Source organism: Syngnathus acus, chromosome 13 (assembly GCF_901709675.1).
Source record: "Syngnathus acus chromosome 13, fSynAcu1.2, whole genome shotgun sequence".
Classification (NCBI taxonomy): domain Eukaryota; kingdom Metazoa; phylum Chordata; class Actinopteri; order Syngnathiformes; family Syngnathidae; genus Syngnathus; species Syngnathus acus.
This window is the reverse complement of record NC_051098.1, coordinates 8,610,131-8,630,265: the sequence shown is the minus strand read 5'-3', so window position 1 is coordinate 8,630,265 and position 20,135 is coordinate 8,610,131. Positions and strand designations below refer to the sequence as shown.

Here is a 20,135-nt window from a genome sequence, read left to right as displayed (position 1 = left end):
AAGTGTAAACTGTAGTAAGTTCATTATTTTTAAAACAGTTACTTGAAGATCATTCGTGTTTATGAATTGGACGTTGACAAAGAGCAGTGAGCGGAAGACATGAATGTGTTTCTAAAATTGAATTATCTTCATTCACCTCATTATTAATGTTATTATTTTAGTCTGAAATATTTTTTTTGTAAATGTGCATATCGAGAAAATATCTACAATATATGAACTATTTATTAGTAATAGTGGCACCTATTTATTCAATACCCTCCCTTTTTACTCTGCCCACTTTTACCCTTTAAAAAAAAAAAAAAAAAACGCCTTGCGGGCCGTGTCATGTGATGTTTTTTTAATATACTGTATGCTGAGAGCCACTGAAAAATGGATGATTGACCGCAAATAGACCCCATGACGTAGTTTGGACACCCCTGATTTTGAGTCTTCAGTCAGCCTAATATGCATGTTTTTAAAATCAGGAACGACCGAATAAAAAAGAAATCTGCGCTTTAAAAACAAATTCAGAAAAATAGCAAAAACACAAGAAAAATGAAAACAGAAAAATACTACTGCATTAAAAAAAAAAATATATATATATATAGTTCCTTCATTGTCCAGGATAGATAATGTCAATAAAATAAATACCTTAATCCGAAAAATATAAACAAAAATCAGCTCCCTCTAAAATAATAAAAAATAAAACCAAACCATCCTTCCATGTTCTGTTGTGCTTGTCCAATTCAGAGCCTTCAATGATGCTCTCACATGCTTGTTTTAGGAATCTGGGAGGAAGCCGGAGTACCCGGAGAAAAGATACACAAGTACAGGGAAAACACCTCCACACAAGAAGGGGCAAGCCAAGAGAAACCTTGAACATGGGCACTGTGCTGCCTTGAAATGAACAAACTGAAACACAACCTGGGGTACTGTATAACGGATTCAGAATGACTGCATCAGACTTTGGTAGTGCAACCTTTAGAGGCAGAGCCAAGTACAATGTTCAGCAGACGTGTGGGACAAAAAAGTGCTTTGGTGTCCATTGGTCCAAACAGGGATGTTTTCCAAGTTTGCAATTTGCGCTTCACCGATGCCAAATGCTTGGCGAGTTGAGGCAATAAGACAAAAGTGAGGCCTCATCCGCCAAAAAAGGGAGGGGGAGGAGGCGGCACCAAGCTGCAAATATGAGCGAGAGTTAATGAAGTCTGTCACATCGGCGGCAAAGTTGTGATTAATGTGCGTGGCCGCGTCAGCACTATTTGCTCCCGCAGGCTCTCGCCACCACGCCGCCATCGCCCGTGATTGCGTCGCCGTCGTCACAGTCAGCGTCCCCTGATCTGGAAACAAGTGGATCGCATTTACATTCCGCCGGCTTCTTATGCCAACTGCCGCTGCTAATAATAGCATTTCTTGCTCAGGTTTCTATAAGACTTTTTTTCCCTTTTACTTAGTCAGCTGCATAACACAAACTGATGGGTAAATTCCGAAACTCCCTTGCAGAGGCAAAACCCTCTTGGAGATTTGTTATTGAAACAAAAGGTGCAACATTTAATTAAGAATTGAGAGGAAAATGACCCCTTTGAAACCAAAACACTCGCGAGAGACAAGAATTGGCCAATTGCTATTTTTCTTTTCCTGGCGAGTACTGACATTTTACTACCATGCACAATCCACACACAATGTCAGTTTAAGATCTAACCTGAGCCTCGACTCTCCCGCCATCCTTCATCCAATCCATCCGTCTCCTGGCCCAGCGTCAAGGAGTGGTGTCCCCGCGATGCATGACGCCCCGCCCCCACACGCCTTGCCCACCTCCCCCTCCGTGGTCCTTGTCTGACTCCGGCTGGCTCTGGGCTCGCTCGGGCTTGGGGTTGGGCGCGCAGGGGGGGTCGGGCTGCTGGACAGACATGGTCCTGCGTAGGTGGGTGCGCTTACACAGGAAGTCTGGTTTGGCGGTGAGGCCAAACGAGCCTTTCCTGAGGACCATGCGAACCGAGGGCGACTTCTTGGGTCGAGCTCGGTGGCCAAATTGCAGGGTGGAAAGGTGCGCCGCGTAGCCGTCACTCAAGAACTGCACCGAGCCCACAAAGAAGAAATAGAAAACAAAAATTAGTAATCAGCACCATTGTATTTAACAATGGATCAACAGTACAACCTGGCACTGGTTTTGGTATTTCTTTGAAGGTCTTCCTACTATGTGGATCTGAGGGGGCCCGAGACCAAGCATGTTGTAAACGCTGATGTCTTTCATGGATCCGTAGGCAGAGTTGATCTTGATGTGACACTAACGACAGAGGAAAAGAAGTAATGAGACGTGCGGCTTTGCCATGCAGAACAAGGAGTTGAAGCGTCAGTTCAGTCTTGGGTCTCGTCTCAGTATCTAGTGTACCTCATGTATGAGGTTCCTGAGGAAGATGGTCTTCTGTCGCAATGGGTCGTGAACGAGGCCCTCGGAGAAGAAGATCATGCCGTGAGGAAAGTTATGCTGCGATAGCCAGGACACCACGCGCTGCTTTTGCATGTCGGGACGACCCGTGATGTAAATGATCAAGTAGCCCAAGTCCTGCCAGTGCCTGTACACATACAAGTCTCAGAAAGATCCTGGTGTCACTAATCAAGTGTCCGGTGAGCGGAAGAAGAAACGGACCTGACGACGTCCACTGCTCCGGGGCGGACCTTGGGGTCGCTGCCCATGATGGACACGCTGGCCGCAAAGGAGCCGTCGATGCTGAACACTACACACTCCATGCCGCGGGGCAACACTGTCAAGTAGGCTTCGGCAGATGTTTGATCGCCCCTTGAGGGAAGAAAAACGATGACAGTAGACTTTTCTCACATACGCAACTATTGTACTGGAAAATTGTCTTTTGAACTGATAGTAAATTGGGATGATGATCTGGAATGTTACACCATTAATAATAAAAAGAGCTAATTAAATTTAAAAGGGGAAAAATTGCAGTGGTGGTCACGCACATAAATTAATAATAAAAATAGGTAATTATATTTAAAAAGAAAAAATGCAATGGTGGGCAAACACATAATTACACACATCTAATTAACTGCCAATGAAACGCATTTTTTAAAAAACCCAATAGATAGTATTTTCAAAACACTCAGATGAATATTCAAAACGCATTTGACAAAAAACAAAAAGGTAATAGGGGAAAAATATAAATGAAAAAATTCAAATACATTCAAAAATAAATCAAATACCAAAAAAGAAAATGCTCAGGAAATGCCAATACCACCTTAAAAAAGCAAACCTAACAACAAAAAAACTAAACTAAATAGCTCCCCATCACCTAAGAAAATGTCCAAAAATAAATTTATAAAATCAGGATAAATGCGCTGATAATGAGATTTTTACAATGCATGACAACAGAAATGAATCAGTCTACACCCAAAAATATGTTTAAACTCTTATTTGGACATCAAAACTTTATGTGTAGTGGTAGTTAATAGGCTAAATTGGATTGTTAAAATATTAAAAAAGTATATTCTCCAACAACAGTTGAAGTGCGATAGCTTCATTAAACTAGCCACACTTACTTGACCACCATCTTAATAGGATAGACTCCGAGGCTGAGTTTCTTGTTGTTGGGTATGGTGTATGTCACTCGGCCGTTGCTGTTGGTAACCTCCGTGTCAAAGTGCACCCAGCGCCCCGACTGGGGCTGCGTCATCAGCAGAATGTCCACCTATGGGACAAAAGTGCGCATACTCTTGTGAGCGAGTAGCGTGTTGGGGGCGCCGCGTCATTACCTTTTCTCCGGTTAGCGTCACCATGTCCAGGGGGCCGTACATAAAGCGGCCCACCAGCGTCTGAGGTCCGTCCTCGGTGGCGATGACATCATTCACCCGGTGGTTGGCGGTCACATTCTAACGACAACATAACATTTGGAGGTAAATTAATCACGTTAAAGTATGATGGCAAGTTTGCTTCCAAAAAGTCAAACTTGCATCAATTGCCCATCTTTCCACTAAAAGTGGGTCAAATTTAGTGACAATTGGACGCAATCTCTAGGAGCAGTTTTCCTTTGAAGGGCTGTTGGAGGTGACCTAGAAATTGCCTCTTTGTACCAAAATAGAAGACTTTCTGAGTTTTTTTCAACATCCATTCATGATAGACATGCAAACCAAATTTCATCTTGCTAGGGGAAACTGGCATTCGAAGCCAAAGAAATCATGACCGCGTTACTAATAATTTCATCATGTTTTATGGCGAGCCATTTTACTTTGTGCTTCCTGAGAAGCAGTGACGAACATTCAAATTGCAAAGAATTTTGTGTTGCCTGTCTGTCTAGAGTGCGGCTCGGTGGCGCACTGGGTAGCACGTCCGCCTCACAGTTAGGAGGGTGCGGGTTCGATTCCACCTCCGGCCCTCCCTGTGTGGAGTTTGCATGTTCTCCCCGGGCCCGCGTGGGTTTTCTCCGGGCACTCCGGTTTCCTCCCACATCCCAAAAACATGCTTGGTAGGCCAATTGAAGACTCCAAATTGTCCCTAGGTGTGAGTGTGAGTGCAAATGGTTGTTTGTCTCTGTGTGCCCTGCGATTGGCTGGCAACCGGTTCAGGGTGTCCCCCGCCTGCTGCCCGATGACGGCTGGGATAGGCTCCAGCACTCCCGCGACCCCCGTGGGGACTAAGCGGTTCAGAAAATGGATGGATGGGTGTCTGTCTAGAATTTGGTAGCAATCTGACAAAATCTTTGGGAGGAATTTGCCCTGGAAAAATGTCCAAACTGACCCTAAACTAGATGCCTCAAACCAAAATGGGCAAACTGCTGTCTTTTTGAACTCTGGAGATTTGTTTTATTGAGTAACAGATAGACCATTATCCCAGATTTCACATTCCTAAACACTAATGGCCCATAAAATTGCGAGTTACTGGCTCGCAATTCATCGCCAACATTAATAATAATTGATTTAAAGGATGTGACACGGAACCAGAAAGTCCAACATTCCCAACTGTTCTCTTTCATTAGGTCCGCTCGACTCGAATAGTGTCGACAAGTACGTATGACATGGCAGCCGGCGTCCGCCGCTCCTGTGGGAGGGAAAAGAGGGCGGGTTTGACCCTGACCCGTGAGCCAACAAGCAAACGGGTATTTTCTGAGAGGTGTGGGAAAATGACTCCTCATGACACAGGCATCTGTGTTAGACAAAGATTTTATTCCTGCTCATGCTGATGTCTCCTCGTTACCTTACGTTTGCGCGCCTCTGTCCGTGCCAGTGTCCTTCCTCATGTCTCTCTCTCTCTATGAAAATATACCTCATTAACAAGAGGCCAAAGTGGTTCAACCCTCATGTTCAAACAAGTCTAAAAGGTTTTTACTATCTATTTGTAGGATTTCCTATGAAAAATGGGATGCACCGCAGCACTGTTACTATGGTTTTCTGCTGACACAATTCTATTTATAGAAGAGTGAAGAGAACAATGCGAGGCTAAATGAAATCCCATCTTTTGAAAGCGGCAGCTAGAACAGAGGTTCAGGGGGTGAAGGGCATCACTATCTTGATGATGCTCGGCGCGAAGATTCGGAGGTGGCGTGAACGTCTCCAACCTTGAACACGTCAAGGCCGAATTATTTTAAGACTTGCAGTCAGCGGAGCTACGACAAAGCCATCAATGCTTCGGTCTGTATAAAGTCTATTCAGCATGTAGACACACAAAAGTAGGACAGCGTTTATGCAACATAAACACAATGGCAGTGTTGCGTACCCTCAGCTTGACGTGCGTCCTCCGTCGCAGCCACTTTTCTCGAGGGCTGGAGGGCGAGAAGGGAGCCGAGTCCAGATTGTCCGCTTCCTGCGTCTTCACAAAGTCACACCGCATGAGCTGTGAACCAATAATCAGAGATGACACAATGCAAACAGTGACAAATCCGTCAGGTCAGTGTTTTGCAACAGGGGTTCCTACACTTGGGGTGCGTATCGTTACCTTGTGTTTGTAGTGGTTTTTTTTGTATTAGTATAACTCTTTTTTCGCCCCTTCGGCACCCTGGGTGTTCAATCATTTTCAAATTAGCTCCCTTGTTACACTTTCTGTTCACATATCTTTTCGCTTGTTCCCCTTTTTCATCCCCTTGTTCCTTTTTGTCGCCCCAGTTGTTACGACGCTTGTGAGCTTGTGTTACGCTATTTATCCACTTGTTCTGCTATCTGTTCCCTTGTGTTACCCTATTTATTCTTTAAATTAACTTTTTCTTCAGTTGTGGTATCCTCTATTTGTTCCATTTTATCCCTTTTCTAACACATGTTCATGGGTGGTGCGTCATGGCACGTGGCTTAAAACGCGAAAGGCCTTTTCTTGTACGTGTTTTAAACAAGTCATTCCCATACTAGGGATGTGCAAGATTAAACACAATAGCATTCTAGTACAGTTTAACCCCCCCCCCCCAACTTTTCTTGGTGGGGTAGCCTACAGTGGTTATGTTAGGTGCACTCCTGGGTTCAAAATTAGACCAACCCAAAACAACCAATCTTTTTGGAAAACAGCCCAAAAATGGTGTTGTGTTTTGCAAAATAACCCAAAGTTGTATCAAATCGACCCAACTTCCTGGGTTGGAGCTCAATGGAGCTCCCCCATCTTTTCGGCAAATATCCGCCCCATATTGAATCACTCAATACAAATGTAACGAGGTAAGGTGGTTGGAAAGTTGAATGTTTTTTAGTTGGAGAAACCTTGAAGCTTGATGTTTCATTTGAGAGTGAAAGCGACAATTTCAATATACTTGATGAAAATTGCGGCTCCCCACTTGAAGCTGTGCGTTTTAAGACTGGCTTGAAACTTGATGCTTTCTTTGAGGCAAGAGAGATAGCGGGGAAAAAATAAAAAAAGACATGATTCTGCTTGATTTCCTCAAATTAGCTTGTCTGCCGAACGGTCCTCGAGTCGTGCGTCAAGCCTTTTGATGCGAGTCGCATTAGAATTCAGCTGAATTAGTGCACTAATAGTGTAGATAGAATCTTCGTGTCGCGGTCTGACTCCTTATTCTGGTCTCGGTTTGCACAAAAACATAGGTAGTATGGACTCTATCACTGTCAATAACGTTTTTTTTTGCCTTCTTATCAGAGAATGGTCTTTAAAGACAGGAATGTATTGCTCTTGTGCGTCTTCTTTTTAAGTGCATTTTTTATTCACATCTGTACCTGTTTTTTCTGTGTCCCTTTTGCTCACCAAGAATTGATCCTTGCATCACTATTCGTTCCCTTTGTCAACGCCTCTCTGTCCCTGGGAGTTCCTCTATGGCCTCGGTGCCAAACTCAAGGCTCAGAACCGACCTTATCCTACTGAGGGTCGAATAATTGCAGGTGTTTTCGAAGGCAGTGAATGTTGAATTCTCGTTTGTCGTGGGTTCGTTCAAGGTTGCAAATGTCCGCCAAGCGGTTGGCGATGACGTTCGGCAGACGTACGGCAGATGTTCGGCAGACGTTAAGATGTTCGTGGCTCAGTGGCATGTCTTGTTTGTTCCCTTGTTTTGCACTTCCCTTGTTTTTTTCAATGTGCCTTCCTTAGTCTGTTTCCGTGTTTGCTCCCTTGCGTCCCCTTTTTGATCCAGTGTGTGTTCCCCATTGTGTCGTGCTCTTTGTTCCCTTGTATTCCAGACGTCCTATTTTGTAATGCCCATGTGTATTTGTGCCTCAACTCTCTATTTGTTTACTTGTGATTGTTCCTTTGTTGCACTTATTTTTCATCAGCACGGACCATCCATCCATTTTCCATGCCGCTTGTCTCCACGGGGGTCGGAGGCATGCTGGAGCCTATCCCAGCAGTCATCGGGCAGTAGCCGGGACACCCTGAACTGGTTGCCAGCCAATCACAGGGCACACAGAAACAAACAAACATCCGCACTCGCACTCACACCTAGGGGCAATTTGGAGTGCTCGATTGGCCTACCAAGCATGTTTTTGGGATGTGGGAGGAAACCGGAGTGGCCAGAGAAAACCCACTCGGGCACGGGGAGAACATGCAAACTCCACACAGGTAGGGCTGGAGGAGGAATCGAACCCACAACCTCCTAACTGTGAGGCAGACGTGCTAACCAGTGTTCCACCGTGCCACCATCAGCGCGGACCTTCTCTCGTATATTATCCAAACCTGTTCGTCTTTGTTAAAACCTGTAAACACAGCAAGCTTTTTGCACATTACGTTCGTTACTTGCCCCAAGGAAAGCAAATAAAAGCACATAATTGATTCCAGGCACGTCGGCTGTGATCGATTGGCGGCATTTAACTTGTAAGCTTTTGGCGGCTTTTATGCTGTTAATGTTGTCGATTAGCCTTCACACTTGATAGATGTGAAAAGTCCTCACAGATGAATGATTGCATTTCAGGAGGAAAGTTTTATAAATTCATGAAAATGGCTGGCACACAAGGCAGCACGGCGGAGAACTGGTTAGCACGTCTGCCTCACAGGTTTTGATTCCGGCTTCGGCCTTCCTGTGTGGAGTTTGCATGTTCTCCCCGTGCCCGAGTGGGTTTTCTCTGGGCACTCGGGTTTCCACCCACATTCCAAAAACATGCATGGTAGGTCAATTGACCACTCCAAATTGCCCTTTAGGTGTGATTGTGAGGGTGAATGGTTGTTTGCTCTACAGTTCAGGGTGTACCCTGCTTAGTTTACAAGTTTGAATCCTTAGCTAATCCGATTAGATGGTTAATGGCCTACCTGTCGAAGGACAAAGGCGGCGACGTCAGTGGACTCCCAGTAGGAAGCGTGGAACAGGTGCGGCAGCGCCACGGTGGGGAAGGCGGTCAACACGTCAGGGCAGTAGAGGGAATAGTCCAGCCTCTTGGAGCCCCACCAGCTACTAGAAACTTCAAAAACCAAAGTGAACGTGAATGAGCGGACAAGAAAACAAGCTGATTGATTGAACACCATCCACCACCCTACTCACTGTCGGCGATAGCATCGCCCAGTTGACGGCCAACGGAGCCGATGGACATTTGGCTCTCCATGCTGGTCACACTGGCCCGCCGACCTCCTTCCTCGGAGGACAACTGAGGGACTGTGGGGGTCTGCTCGCCCTCCAGAAACACGTCGGGATGGCCCTGGATACTCTCGCCTTCACACAAAACAAAAGAAAGGAATTTGTCACACACTGACCTTTACTTCAAACACCACTTTGGAACCTCAACCTTTGTTTCATATAACATTATCTGAAACTCTAACCCTGTCTTCAAAGCCCAATTCAAAGCAATAATCTGAAAAAAACAACAACTCCAAAATCAAACCTAACCTAACCCTTGTTAGAAACATAAAGCCATCATTTGAAACTCTCTTGTTTTGAAGCTGTGATTGAATCCCCAACCCTCACTTGTAAGCCTAAATTAAAACCCTAACCCAAATTCATAAAACACCTTGAAACAGCACACCCTGGCCTCTAAGAACATCGTTGGACCCTAACACCAACCCTTGTGTGAAACCCTAAATCAGGCTTGAAGCCATAATTTGAAACCCTAACCTTATGGCCTCAACTCCGAATTCAAAACCCTAACCCTACCGCTCTCCTTGGTCTTGTTTGGAATAAACTAGGAAGACACCTGTGGCTTACACACAAATACTGACTTAACGACCATGCTGGAGCACAATAACAAGCTGGAAACAACACAAGTTGGCAGCTGGAGCTTCTCTAAATAAAGTAGCAGATGCTCCTTGTTGCGACCTCGTGAATACATGTGATCTCGGGTCTCAGGTGTGATTAATAAATTCTCTCAGTCCAGGCCCCATTCAAAGTGGATTTGTTCCAGTAATGAAGATGGAAAGAGTGTAAAGCGGATTACCACCTCACTCGGATTCTTTGAGTTGTGTTTTTTTTTTTTTTTTTCTTTACTCTCGTATGTGACTGCGAATGCATCATGCCGCTGTTAGCTAATGAGGACACCCGTCAAGAGAAGAGCGTTACTCTTCTTTCTGAGCGACGTTTCGTATAAGGCGCCTCACTTCCCAAGCACACACAAACAAAAAGGCGAGAGATGGGGGGGAAAAAACCCAGAAGCAGAGATAACGAGGTCGCCGATTCATTTTTTATTGACGGTTGACGCAGAGGCTGGCGCACCGGTTGTGAAAAAAGGAAGAACGAAGCCGAGTTTTCGCTTGCTGAGTTGAATGCGCCGCAGCCTCCAAAGAGTCTTTAAAAATAATAGCCTACATATATGTATAAATTAATTGTATATCAAGAGTCATTTACATCATTACTTTGGTCTTTGGACAAAAGTAAATGAATAATTATATTATATATATATATATATTATATATAATATATATTATATTATATGTCATTCAATTATTTGATTTGCTTATTAAATAGAAAAATGCATAAGTGTTTTGTCTATTTGTGTTAAAATAACCATCTTGGTCTTAAAACATGAGTAAATAAAGAAAAAAACAAAGTATGAACATGAAAATGAACATACAATACAGTATCTGATAAACAAACAAATAAATAAAATAAATGTTAAACTTTAAGAAAAATCCAAGCAGGAGTCATTTAAACTATAACAATGGTATTTAAACAAAAAATAAATAAAATATGAATACAAACACAGCATACATAGTTAAAATAAGAATAAAACGAATCTCAGCTCTCTGTCGCATCCATTAGAAAGTGATTTCATGGTATGTACTATATATTATAATCTTTACAATAAAGCCTCATTACATATGTGATCAATATTAATCATATGATGCAATCCCCATGCTCTTCTTTCCTTTTTTTAATCCTTATTGGCGCACCACTGGAATCAAGAAGAGAAGCTCCTCACTCTTTTTCTTTATTACATTCATCCATCTTCATCAAAGCTCAAGTGAGAATGGATGAGAATGTCAAAGCAGGTTGGAGCCCTCGCGTGATTGGCTCCTCCGAGCCGTTGCGACAGCTCATTTGCATATTGCACATTCATCTGCTTTGACAGCTGGTCCAAAAGGGTCAAACCGCCTTCAGCGTAAAACCTTTAAAACCAGGCAACATTCAATCGGTTAAGCGTTGCCTGCCTACCTTAGCTCGAATCACAGCAATGTTGTGGAAGTTCCAGTTGCCTTCTTTCATTATTGGTGGGCATGTGCGGTTGCTACATCATGATATTGGCTTCATTCCTGCTTGTACATCATTGTCACACATTTTCTCCTTGCCATCAATAAAACTCGAATAAAAACGAATCTGGGGCCCTTCTTGATATTGCATGGGGATCAGATGGGCTACAAGCATGACCATTGCTTGCTGCAAAATACTAGATGAGGGGAAGTAATTGCATTGAAACTATCATACTACAGTGGAACCTCAGTTTTCATGATTAATCCGTTCCAAAAAACTCAGACTAAAACCAAATCACACGAAATAGATCCAAAGCAATTTTCATGTAGGAAATAATGTAAATTAATTAAAGATTCTTCTATTTGAAAATACAAATGTATTTTTTGCCAGGTTTTATTGAACATAAAATTAACTCATGGTCAATGCGCCATAACATTTCTGAATAAATCATTTTCTCTGCATGTTTCTAAATTCAGCTGCAGGCGTGTGTGCGAGTGTGCTGAAGAAGACAACGAATAGGACACACTGAAGTTTGTGGGCGTGGAAGACCTTCAAACTACTTTGAGCTGTGCTGTAAAATTAATCCTCTAATTCATTTTCCACTTGAATGTGCTCATCACTTATTAAACTGTAATTAAACTTTAGTGACGAGCTGCTGATGCTTTGCGGGGTTTTCATCCTTATGACCATCTATCTAGGTGGGGAGGAGAACCCACCCTCATTTAGGGTCTTGAGTTCTGTCTGTCAGAATTTTCAAGTTAAAGCTAGGTGCAAATAAGCAACAGTAGTCAGACTTGGCCATTAAAACCATGCTTGGGTCCCCTTGAGACTTACTCTTTCCCCAAACCTGGCGCACTTTAAAAAGGTTGACAGTGGCCTGGCTAAATGACCCATAGACAAGAAATCCACAGAGTAAAAAAAAAAGTCCTTAGCAAACTTGGTCACTCACAGGCACACATGCACGCACAAGTATTGTGGACATGAAACTTCCTCAATGTAATCTGATTACTCCACGCAGGCTATTCATAAACACCAGCCACCTTGCGCAAATGGAAATGAACTGAACTATTAGTACACTAACTCCATAGCACTTGGTCATGCAAACATAATTAATGTTGAATGCTCTTTCACCAGTTATTGATGATGAATGCCACCTTTCACGATTGGAAAAAGTCAATTGCAATAATCCACATTGTCAAAAAAGGTCCATGGCCCATAAAATCATGCACACACGATGTTCCTATGATTAATGTGACTGCATAAACACCATTGTGCGTAGTAGAAATAAACGAATAAATAAATTACCGCACTTAAATCACAATGCACCAGAATAGATAAAAAAAACAACAATACTTAGAAATAATCAACAATTTTTTTTTTTAAAAAGCGCCACGGTATCCTTGGTCAAGCAAAGTGTGCTATAACCCTTGCGCAATGTACATGTCATCACTCTCGGCTTTTATCCTTGATACCAGAGGCGTAGCCAAGCCGGGGCGAGCCGGGGCGGCGCCCCGGTTAGGATTCCCTGCGCCCCGGTTGAAAAAAATCGAGCTTTTTCGATTCTTCATTTTCATGCCGTTTTTTTCTTTCGGTCTTGCGCGAATGTGCTTGCGCTATTCTATGTGCGCGATGTTATCCATTCACCGTTTGCCTCCCGGACCCGGATGTTGTTTTAGCGATCAGCGAACGGCGTGGGTGATGTTCGATTTTTTTTCCTGTGGGCGTGCGCCCCTACTGGAAAAATTCCTGGCTACGCCTCTGCTTGATACCCACCAAAGTTCACCAAATATATGAGTCATGAAATGCCAGTTATTCATTATTAATACCATTGTGCACAATAGTAGCAAACACAACAACAATCAATCCATCCATCCCTTTTCCTTACCGCTTGCCCCCACAGGGGTCGCGGAACAATCAATAATCCACAGTTTAAAAAAAAAAAAAAAAGCAACATATGGATTGTCCTGTCTCTCACCTATGACCAAGGAGCGTCCGTCGCCTAGAGGGTGGCGCTGGTAGCGTGGCACGGCGAAGGGTGGCAGCTTGTGAAAAAGAGGCTGCAGAAGAGGCTCCAGCCTGGAGGCTGAAGGGTCCGATGGGAAGAACAGGTTGAAGATCTGAGAGCAGGCCGGATGGAGCTGATGCACTGACAGACAGTGACACGCTTGTTAAAACAGCCGTGAGCAAGAGACTTGACCCCATCTCATGCTTTGTTTGTTTTTTCAAACCACTTCAATAATTGAACATGACCCAGTTCCTAAACGCAATAAACACAATTTTCTCCTTTTTGAAAGTAAAGGTTAGCCGACTGATGCATGTACATAGCATGTTGCACGGCCTCACCCCGAACGGTGGGCAGCACGGTGCGACGCATGGCCAGCACCAGACCCAGCGGACAACCCAGCAGGAAGCAGTCTGACACGTCAAAGTCAAAGCGTCCGGGGTTGATCAGCAGACTGGGGCTGCTGCTACTGCTGGCGCGAACCTCTGCGTTCTCCTTTATCAGACTGCACACAAAGAAACAACACGCAAGGAAGATCATGACATCCGACACGTGGCCAAGATGGAGCCTAAACCTGCTGATTTTGACACCGTGGGAACCATAGTCCTTGTTTGTAAACCTAACCAAGTTGCTAACTCTACTTTGAAACCCTAACCCATACGTCATATTGATACCCTCAACATGTCCTAAAAACACAATTTGATATCGTAACACGGGTTTGAAATTGATAGTCTAAAGTAATTCTATACCAGGGATTGTCAACTGGTGGTCCGCGGCCATTTAGTGTTCCGTGGCGGTATTGCAGGTGGTCCGCAAAATTGGAAATGGAAAATAATTGTAATATTTTTTTAAATAAAATTGATCTATTATTTAGATTTGATTTATTTTCCAGCTAATTTTGTAATTCATGTACCGATCCAAACTAAAATTTGGTTGAGATTGGTTGAGAATAGACATACAGATGCAAATAAACAGCCTGTATAGGTCTATCCTCCTTTAGTGCAAAATAAAAAAGTATTCCGCCAATACAGTGGTCCCTGAGTTGCTTCTTGGATATAATAGAGGTCCCTTGGACAAAACCAGTTGACAACCCCTGATCTATATCATAAACCTTGTGTGAAACCTTAACTCAGGCTTAAATCTTCATTTCATTCATCTTCACACGGTCGTAAAACCACAATTTGGCTCAGAACCCAAATTTGTGAGTCCGAATCTGGTTTGAAACTCTAATTCCATACCATCATCCTAATTTGGTCTCTAAAGAATGAATGTAAACGAGTTTGCTTGTATTGTAAATTGGATCATTATGTCCAAATGTGACGAATGATCACAGTGGAGTCACATTAAGATGCACATCTGTGGCTCACTTTTCAAGCCAGTGTCTTGGTTTAGCATTCTGTGGCAGTCGTCAGCGTCTCGCCTTTATGACTCAGCCACACACACACGCGCGCGCACACACACACACCCATACACACTATGCCTAACGCACGACACAACCAGCCTGAGGGCCTGTGAGTTGATTCTCTGTGACGACCCTGTGCTGACAGACAGAATTTCTAGCAAGACAATGTTTCCATATTGACTCTTGTACAAGAAAAAGGGATTAGCCAACTTTCTGCGAACATCTTCAAATCAATACAGCACCAGGATTTGGTTCACTTTCATTTTCTTGATGCGGGTACAAAAGCACCTGGCACCACAGTGTGAATGTCTCATGCAGTGTTTCCCAACCTTTATTAAGGCAAGGCACACCACTAAGCCAATATACTGAAATCAATTTCATCTGAACAAAATGACTTCAAATGACATCTGGGCTCCTTTATACAGTAGGTTGATATACTCACAGACCGCTGTGAGTTCTTCAGCTGTATGGATGAAAACAAGTCGATACGCAGCTTTATGTCATCTAACAGAAGAGCATTTAATATTTAATAAAATAATATGGTTAAGAGAAATAGATCGAAAAACAAGGGGAAAAATACGATTGAAAATGTCCTTGTTTGTTCGGGCAGGTCAATTTCTGGTTCACGAAGGAAGACGTAAGACATGCTGACTCCCATTTTTTTTATCCTTCAGCACTGTGTCTGTAGCTAACAAATGGCGACAGTATGCTGGATTAAAGTTGACTCAATTTCCAAATACGCTCTTTTGCATTCAAGTCATAATGGAATAAATTGTAAAAACACAATGACAGTGTGCAAGTTAAATGAAGCTAAAAGTCTTGGACGTCTAAAATGGGCTTTATGGCTAGTGAGCAATGTGCATACAATCTATGCGAGCTAATTAGATGTGAAGTCGCCCATGTAAAGTACTTTCTTGTTGGATGTCGGGAGGCTTCCGAGTGGCCCAATTTGGTGCTTGATATGCCCATCAGACAAGCTTTTATTACAGTTATTGTGGCATTGCCTAATTCAAAACTCTGTGTTATAAACACACACTGTTCGCCCTGTTTTGTAGCGTTTCATGGGGGGTGTCACTCTGAGAGGTGCATTTTTTTTAATGCAGTCGTTGGAAAAAAAAAGTTAGTTCCTTTGTTATAATGCTAAGCAATATTTTGTTGGGCATTAACAGTATGTGACTGTTATAAGAAACTAGGTAACGCGAATCTACGTATCCAACAACACTGCAGCTCTACTTTTCGGTTTCCCCTTGACATGAGAGTGCTTCGTGTAAGTCACTTTTCCAGAATGCATTGCCTTTAAAATATGATTGAAGAAGGCTGTTGGAAAACATCTAATATGAGCGGGTAATGGGTGACCGGTCGTGTCCACCGAGGAAACGAGGGCAGAGGTTAACCTCTTCTCTACGGAATCACAAGCCAAAGGTGAGCGCTCGCTGTGACATTCCGTGTGAATTAATGGGGTGCCATCTGCATATATATTACATGACCGAGGGTGTACGACACAAAGTGACTATTTATAGCGCAAGCAGACGGGTGAGTGACGTCGAGGTGGAATACGGCCAGTCAGAATGCAAACATTGAGGAGAAGCTGGATCCAGACGGTCCAGATAGACTGGGATGAGGTTGGAATGTGAATACCAAACACACATATCGCACACAGACAGATTGAGAGTGAGAGCAAATGCTGGCAATACTGGACGGCAGGTACCGGGTGTGTCAGATAATATTACAAATAAAATCCACAGGTTTTCCCTGATTCCCCTGGAGTCTAACATACTTTCCTAGCCTTCACTGCCATCTTGAAATTAACTAATCCCTTGAGGCTAAAAAAAAGGGAAAATAATGAATAGGGGAGGCTGCTCGAAAATGGCAATGCGTTTTTTGTTTTTTTTTGTATCAGGAGACGTCAGGGTAAAGTTAGGCTTAGTCACCTTCGTCAAGGGATGGGTGCAGGGTTATGATAAGTAAATGACACTAACTTTAACCACATGGATGCCAGTAAGAATCCAATAGTCACCTGGAAAAGAAGACGTGCTGGCCGGTGGATGACGTGTCACCGTCGTACGAGTCGCTCTGCTTGCGGCAGAGGGACGGCGGACCCTGGCAACGACCTTCATTGGGTGCCGAGATGTCGATGTTGCTCTTACTAAGCCTTTTGCTGGAGCTTAAACTAGGACTAGACTCTCCAAGTAGGCCTGGGTTCTCCTGAAAGGAGAACATAAACAGATGGCATTCTAGCATCTTACCATTTTATTAATTCTAGTTTGTAAAAGTACTAGGGCAAGATCTTAACTCCTTGGCAATCTGCTTCACCGCTTTTTTTATTTGATTTGCTTTCTTGCCATGTTAGCATTCCAATTGTTAGCGTTTTGCCTATCTGAGTAGGCTTAACAATCACCTTGAGGCTTTCAGTGCTGTTGTTCCTGCTGCCACTGGTGGTGTTGTTGTTTGGGCTGCCAGGTCTTTGTTGGTTGCTGAAGCACAGGGCATCAAAACACAACACGCCACCCACGCAGTCGCCCATTAGGCACACCTGCATACAACACGCATACACATGCTTTAAGGAGGGCTCCGTCACCTTTTTAAAGGACACATTTTAACAGTCTCCAGGGGTGTAAATATTTCTAGGAAGCAGTAAAGTCTCAAGCGATTTCTTTCATTGCTTCATAAAAATGCCGACCATCTATAATTGATGATAAAGATCTTACAGTTCAAATTTTAAAGGTTAAAAAAGTCTCTTGACATATCGAAATGTATTTGTTGCATGTGCCAAAGCTTCCTGTGATGAAGACATCCTCCACAAAATGTGGTCAATACAGCACGATTTAGTTTTGCACTATGATGCAGTTGCCTCGTTGCTGTCAGCCATTTTTTCTGAGATGAGTGGGCAGATACTTGAATGAGTCACCAAAGTACCCAATGGAATTCAATTCCACTTGTTTTGCAGGCCTTTGCCTTTCAAAGGCTATTGCATGCAAATGCCAAACTGCTTATCTGTCAAAGTTAATGTCACTGATTTATTTTAACCTACATTATGCATAAAAATGAAAACATTTTGATTTTAATAATATGGGACCTTTAAATAAATTAAGTTCCCTTTGTGGTGAACTGCGGCGGACAATTATAACAATCAACAAAGGCAAATGTAATTATCGATCCTCTTCATTAAAACTCTCTGCCGTAGTGTGTAAAAAAAAAAAAAAAGATCGAATCTAATATGTACCACTGAGTCACTGAGACCACTGTGTCGCCACAAGAGTCGAACTAATCAAGAGTAATAGCCACTGGTGAGATTGTAATTATACCTTTCTTGTAATCACCTTAGCCACTTTTAACCTGCAGCTCTTGATTCTGTCCTTTGGTTGATTGGCTAATCGAGATTTTATCGACCCCCTGCGAGATTTTTTTTTTTTTTTTAAATATCTACTGTGAAACAAACTTTGGATGATCCTTCAAAAAAAATTCAAGCTCCCTTTTCAAAACTTTGATAACAACATGACATGAGATGGTGACCTGTGATATTTGGCTGACTAAGGAAAGCATAAACCCGAGGCAAATCCACGCACCTGTCCCGTGAAGCCCTGGCCATCATCAGACTCCAAGAAACTGCGGTAGACCTGGTTGGCGCGGGCGATGACGGTGGCGACGGCGTCCTGGTAGCGTGGTGAGACGATGGCAAGCAGCGGCAGGGCGGCCAGCGGCAGGTGGTCCACGCTGCTCGACACGCAGCTCTCATCGTAGCTGTACGGGTTGAGACTGGAAGAGCAAGAAGGGATGCACAAATCATCAACAGGACCGTAAATCTTTACAGAGCATAAAGAAAAAAAAATGTATATTTTGATTTATTACCCTTGTTTTAAATTTATTTTTTATTTGTTTTAAACTTCTTGACTTTGTCAGAATAGAGCTGCCACTCCTCGGCATTAGGAGGCGATAGATGAGGTGGCTTAGGCATCTAGTTAAGTTGCCCCCTGGACACCTCCATGATGAGGTTTTGAGGGTATGACCCAGCAAGAGGAGGCCCAGAACACACTGGAGGGCTCAGTTGGCCTCCTAACATATCAGGATCCCAAGGCAACATGTGGATGAAGTGCCTGGGGAAAGGCTAAAGCTGCTGCCCTCGTGACTTGACCTTGAATGAGCGAATGCAAATGGACAGATGAGTGAATATTTTGGTGCGACATGGATTTTTTTTCAGGGCACAGATAAGAAGAAAAATCTTCGTTGTGTCACAAGGAATAAAATCTCTTTGCGCGAGTGAGCGCCTGCATGTGTGTGTCAGCCAAGTTGACTTTAATGGATGTGTGTGCACGGGTGTGATAGCGCGGGGGGAAAGATGGCATCGCCCGACACGCTCTCCGAGCACCGACTGACTGTCAACGCCATCCATCAGTTGCCAGGATTACAGGAAGTGGCAGCAAAGCTCGGCCAAGGCTGCAACGCGGTGGGGTGGCGGAGGGGTGCCTGCTCTGTGAGTGCATGTCCAAGCATTGATAGTGATGCTTGTCAAACTTGGGCTCTGCAGAATAGGTCATTTGCAATAAATTGTTTGCCTTTCTACTTGCGGCGACACACGCATCAATAAAAGAAACATAACGACATAAATTCACTCGGTTAACAACTCAATAAACATTAACCACACAGTCTCTCACTCTTGCAGTCATAATGATTCTGATTGGCAGATCTTGTTAAACTTCATACACCGCAGATCATGTGCGAAAATAATCTGTTAACACAAAAGATGAAAAAAAAGTTTGGAGAACGAGGAAGTGGCTATAATTTGAATCCTTCGGGGGCATCAAGCAAGAAAGGGGCACATCTTCACATCATCCTAACATTTTGCTTTATGTAACATTATACCAGAAAATTAATGGAGATGTGCAATATCCTTCAGCAATTTCCACAAAAAGGAAACAATTGCCACTCTGTGTATATAGCTAAACCAAACCATAACATCTCAACCCTACACGCTCATGAAATGCCATAACACTACACATTAAAAAATGCCGCATTGTAACCCACTCGACTTTGAGCATTATGGGTTACCTTTACCTAAGGTTGGGTTAATTACTATTGTGACCCCGTAGTTCGGGATGAAGATTAGATTTGGGCACATTGAAGAGCGAAAGCCGGTCATCATTTTGGAAAGACACAGCACTTGGTTAGCTATGAAACTAGTCCAACCCCCATGGGCAATAGGGCTTTAAAAAAAGAACGAGAATTCCCCCCACCCTCCTCTAAAAAGTGACAGCCTCCACCCCTCCGATAAATTGAAGAATCAAATGACATTATTCAAAACATACAGTAGCTACATTTCAATTCAATTAATAATTGAAATAATAAAAGAATTTCTAACAGCACACCTGTGTTTGCAAAACGCAGTTCTACATTATCTTTTCAAATCAAAATGAAAGTCATTTCAATCTACTTGATGATATCACTAGAAGTTCTGTGTTCTTTTTGATGTATTGCATGAATTCATTTAGCTACAAAAGCACTGACAAGCACATTTTTCATAACACGCAGACACTTGCAAAAATAATTAAAGGCACGCGGACTAATGAAAGCGGATGAAAAGATCAGTTGTCAGTTGCTCTCCGTCTCCTGTCACTTACACTTGTTAACACTCGCTGAGCAAATGTATTAGATTTTTTTTTTTTTATAACCCTGGCTGGGGTCCCAGTGGAGAAGTTATCAAGAAGGACACACAGCCGTG

The 20,135-nt window shown here is 43.2% G+C and overlaps 1 protein-coding gene across 2 annotated transcripts in view; it reads right to left on the bottom strand.

Annotated features, from left to right (window-relative positions):
• Positions 1 to 830: 830 nt before the first annotated feature.
• Positions 831 to 20,135, bottom strand: part of pitpnm3 (PITPNM family member 3) — a 44,772-nt gene continuing 25,467 nt past the window's right edge. For both annotated transcript variants that reach the window (XM_037268080.1, XM_037268081.1), the window contains exons 6-20: positions 17,986 to 18,175; positions 16,818 to 16,952; positions 16,437 to 16,624; positions 13,359 to 13,522; positions 12,991 to 13,161; positions 8,880 to 9,047; positions 8,651 to 8,799; positions 5,702 to 5,818; positions 3,745 to 3,861; positions 3,532 to 3,680; positions 2,630 to 2,779; positions 2,372 to 2,555; positions 2,138 to 2,266; positions 1,682 to 2,053; positions 831 to 1,319 (exon numbers count right to left, since the gene is read on the bottom strand). In XM_037268080.1, the coding sequence (XP_037123975.1) occupies positions 1,739 to 2,053; positions 2,138 to 2,266; positions 2,372 to 2,555; positions 2,630 to 2,779; positions 3,532 to 3,680; positions 3,745 to 3,861; positions 5,702 to 5,818; positions 8,651 to 8,799; positions 8,880 to 9,047; positions 12,991 to 13,161; positions 13,359 to 13,522; positions 16,437 to 16,624; positions 16,818 to 16,952; positions 17,986 to 18,175 (2,326 nt within the window). In that variant the 3' untranslated portion in view covers positions 831 to 1,319; positions 1,682 to 1,738. The remainder of the gene's footprint in view (positions 1,320 to 1,681; positions 2,054 to 2,137; positions 2,267 to 2,371; positions 2,556 to 2,629; positions 2,780 to 3,531; positions 3,681 to 3,744; positions 3,862 to 5,701; positions 5,819 to 8,650; positions 8,800 to 8,879; positions 9,048 to 12,990; positions 13,162 to 13,358; positions 13,523 to 16,436; positions 16,625 to 16,817; positions 16,953 to 17,985; positions 18,176 to 20,135) is intronic.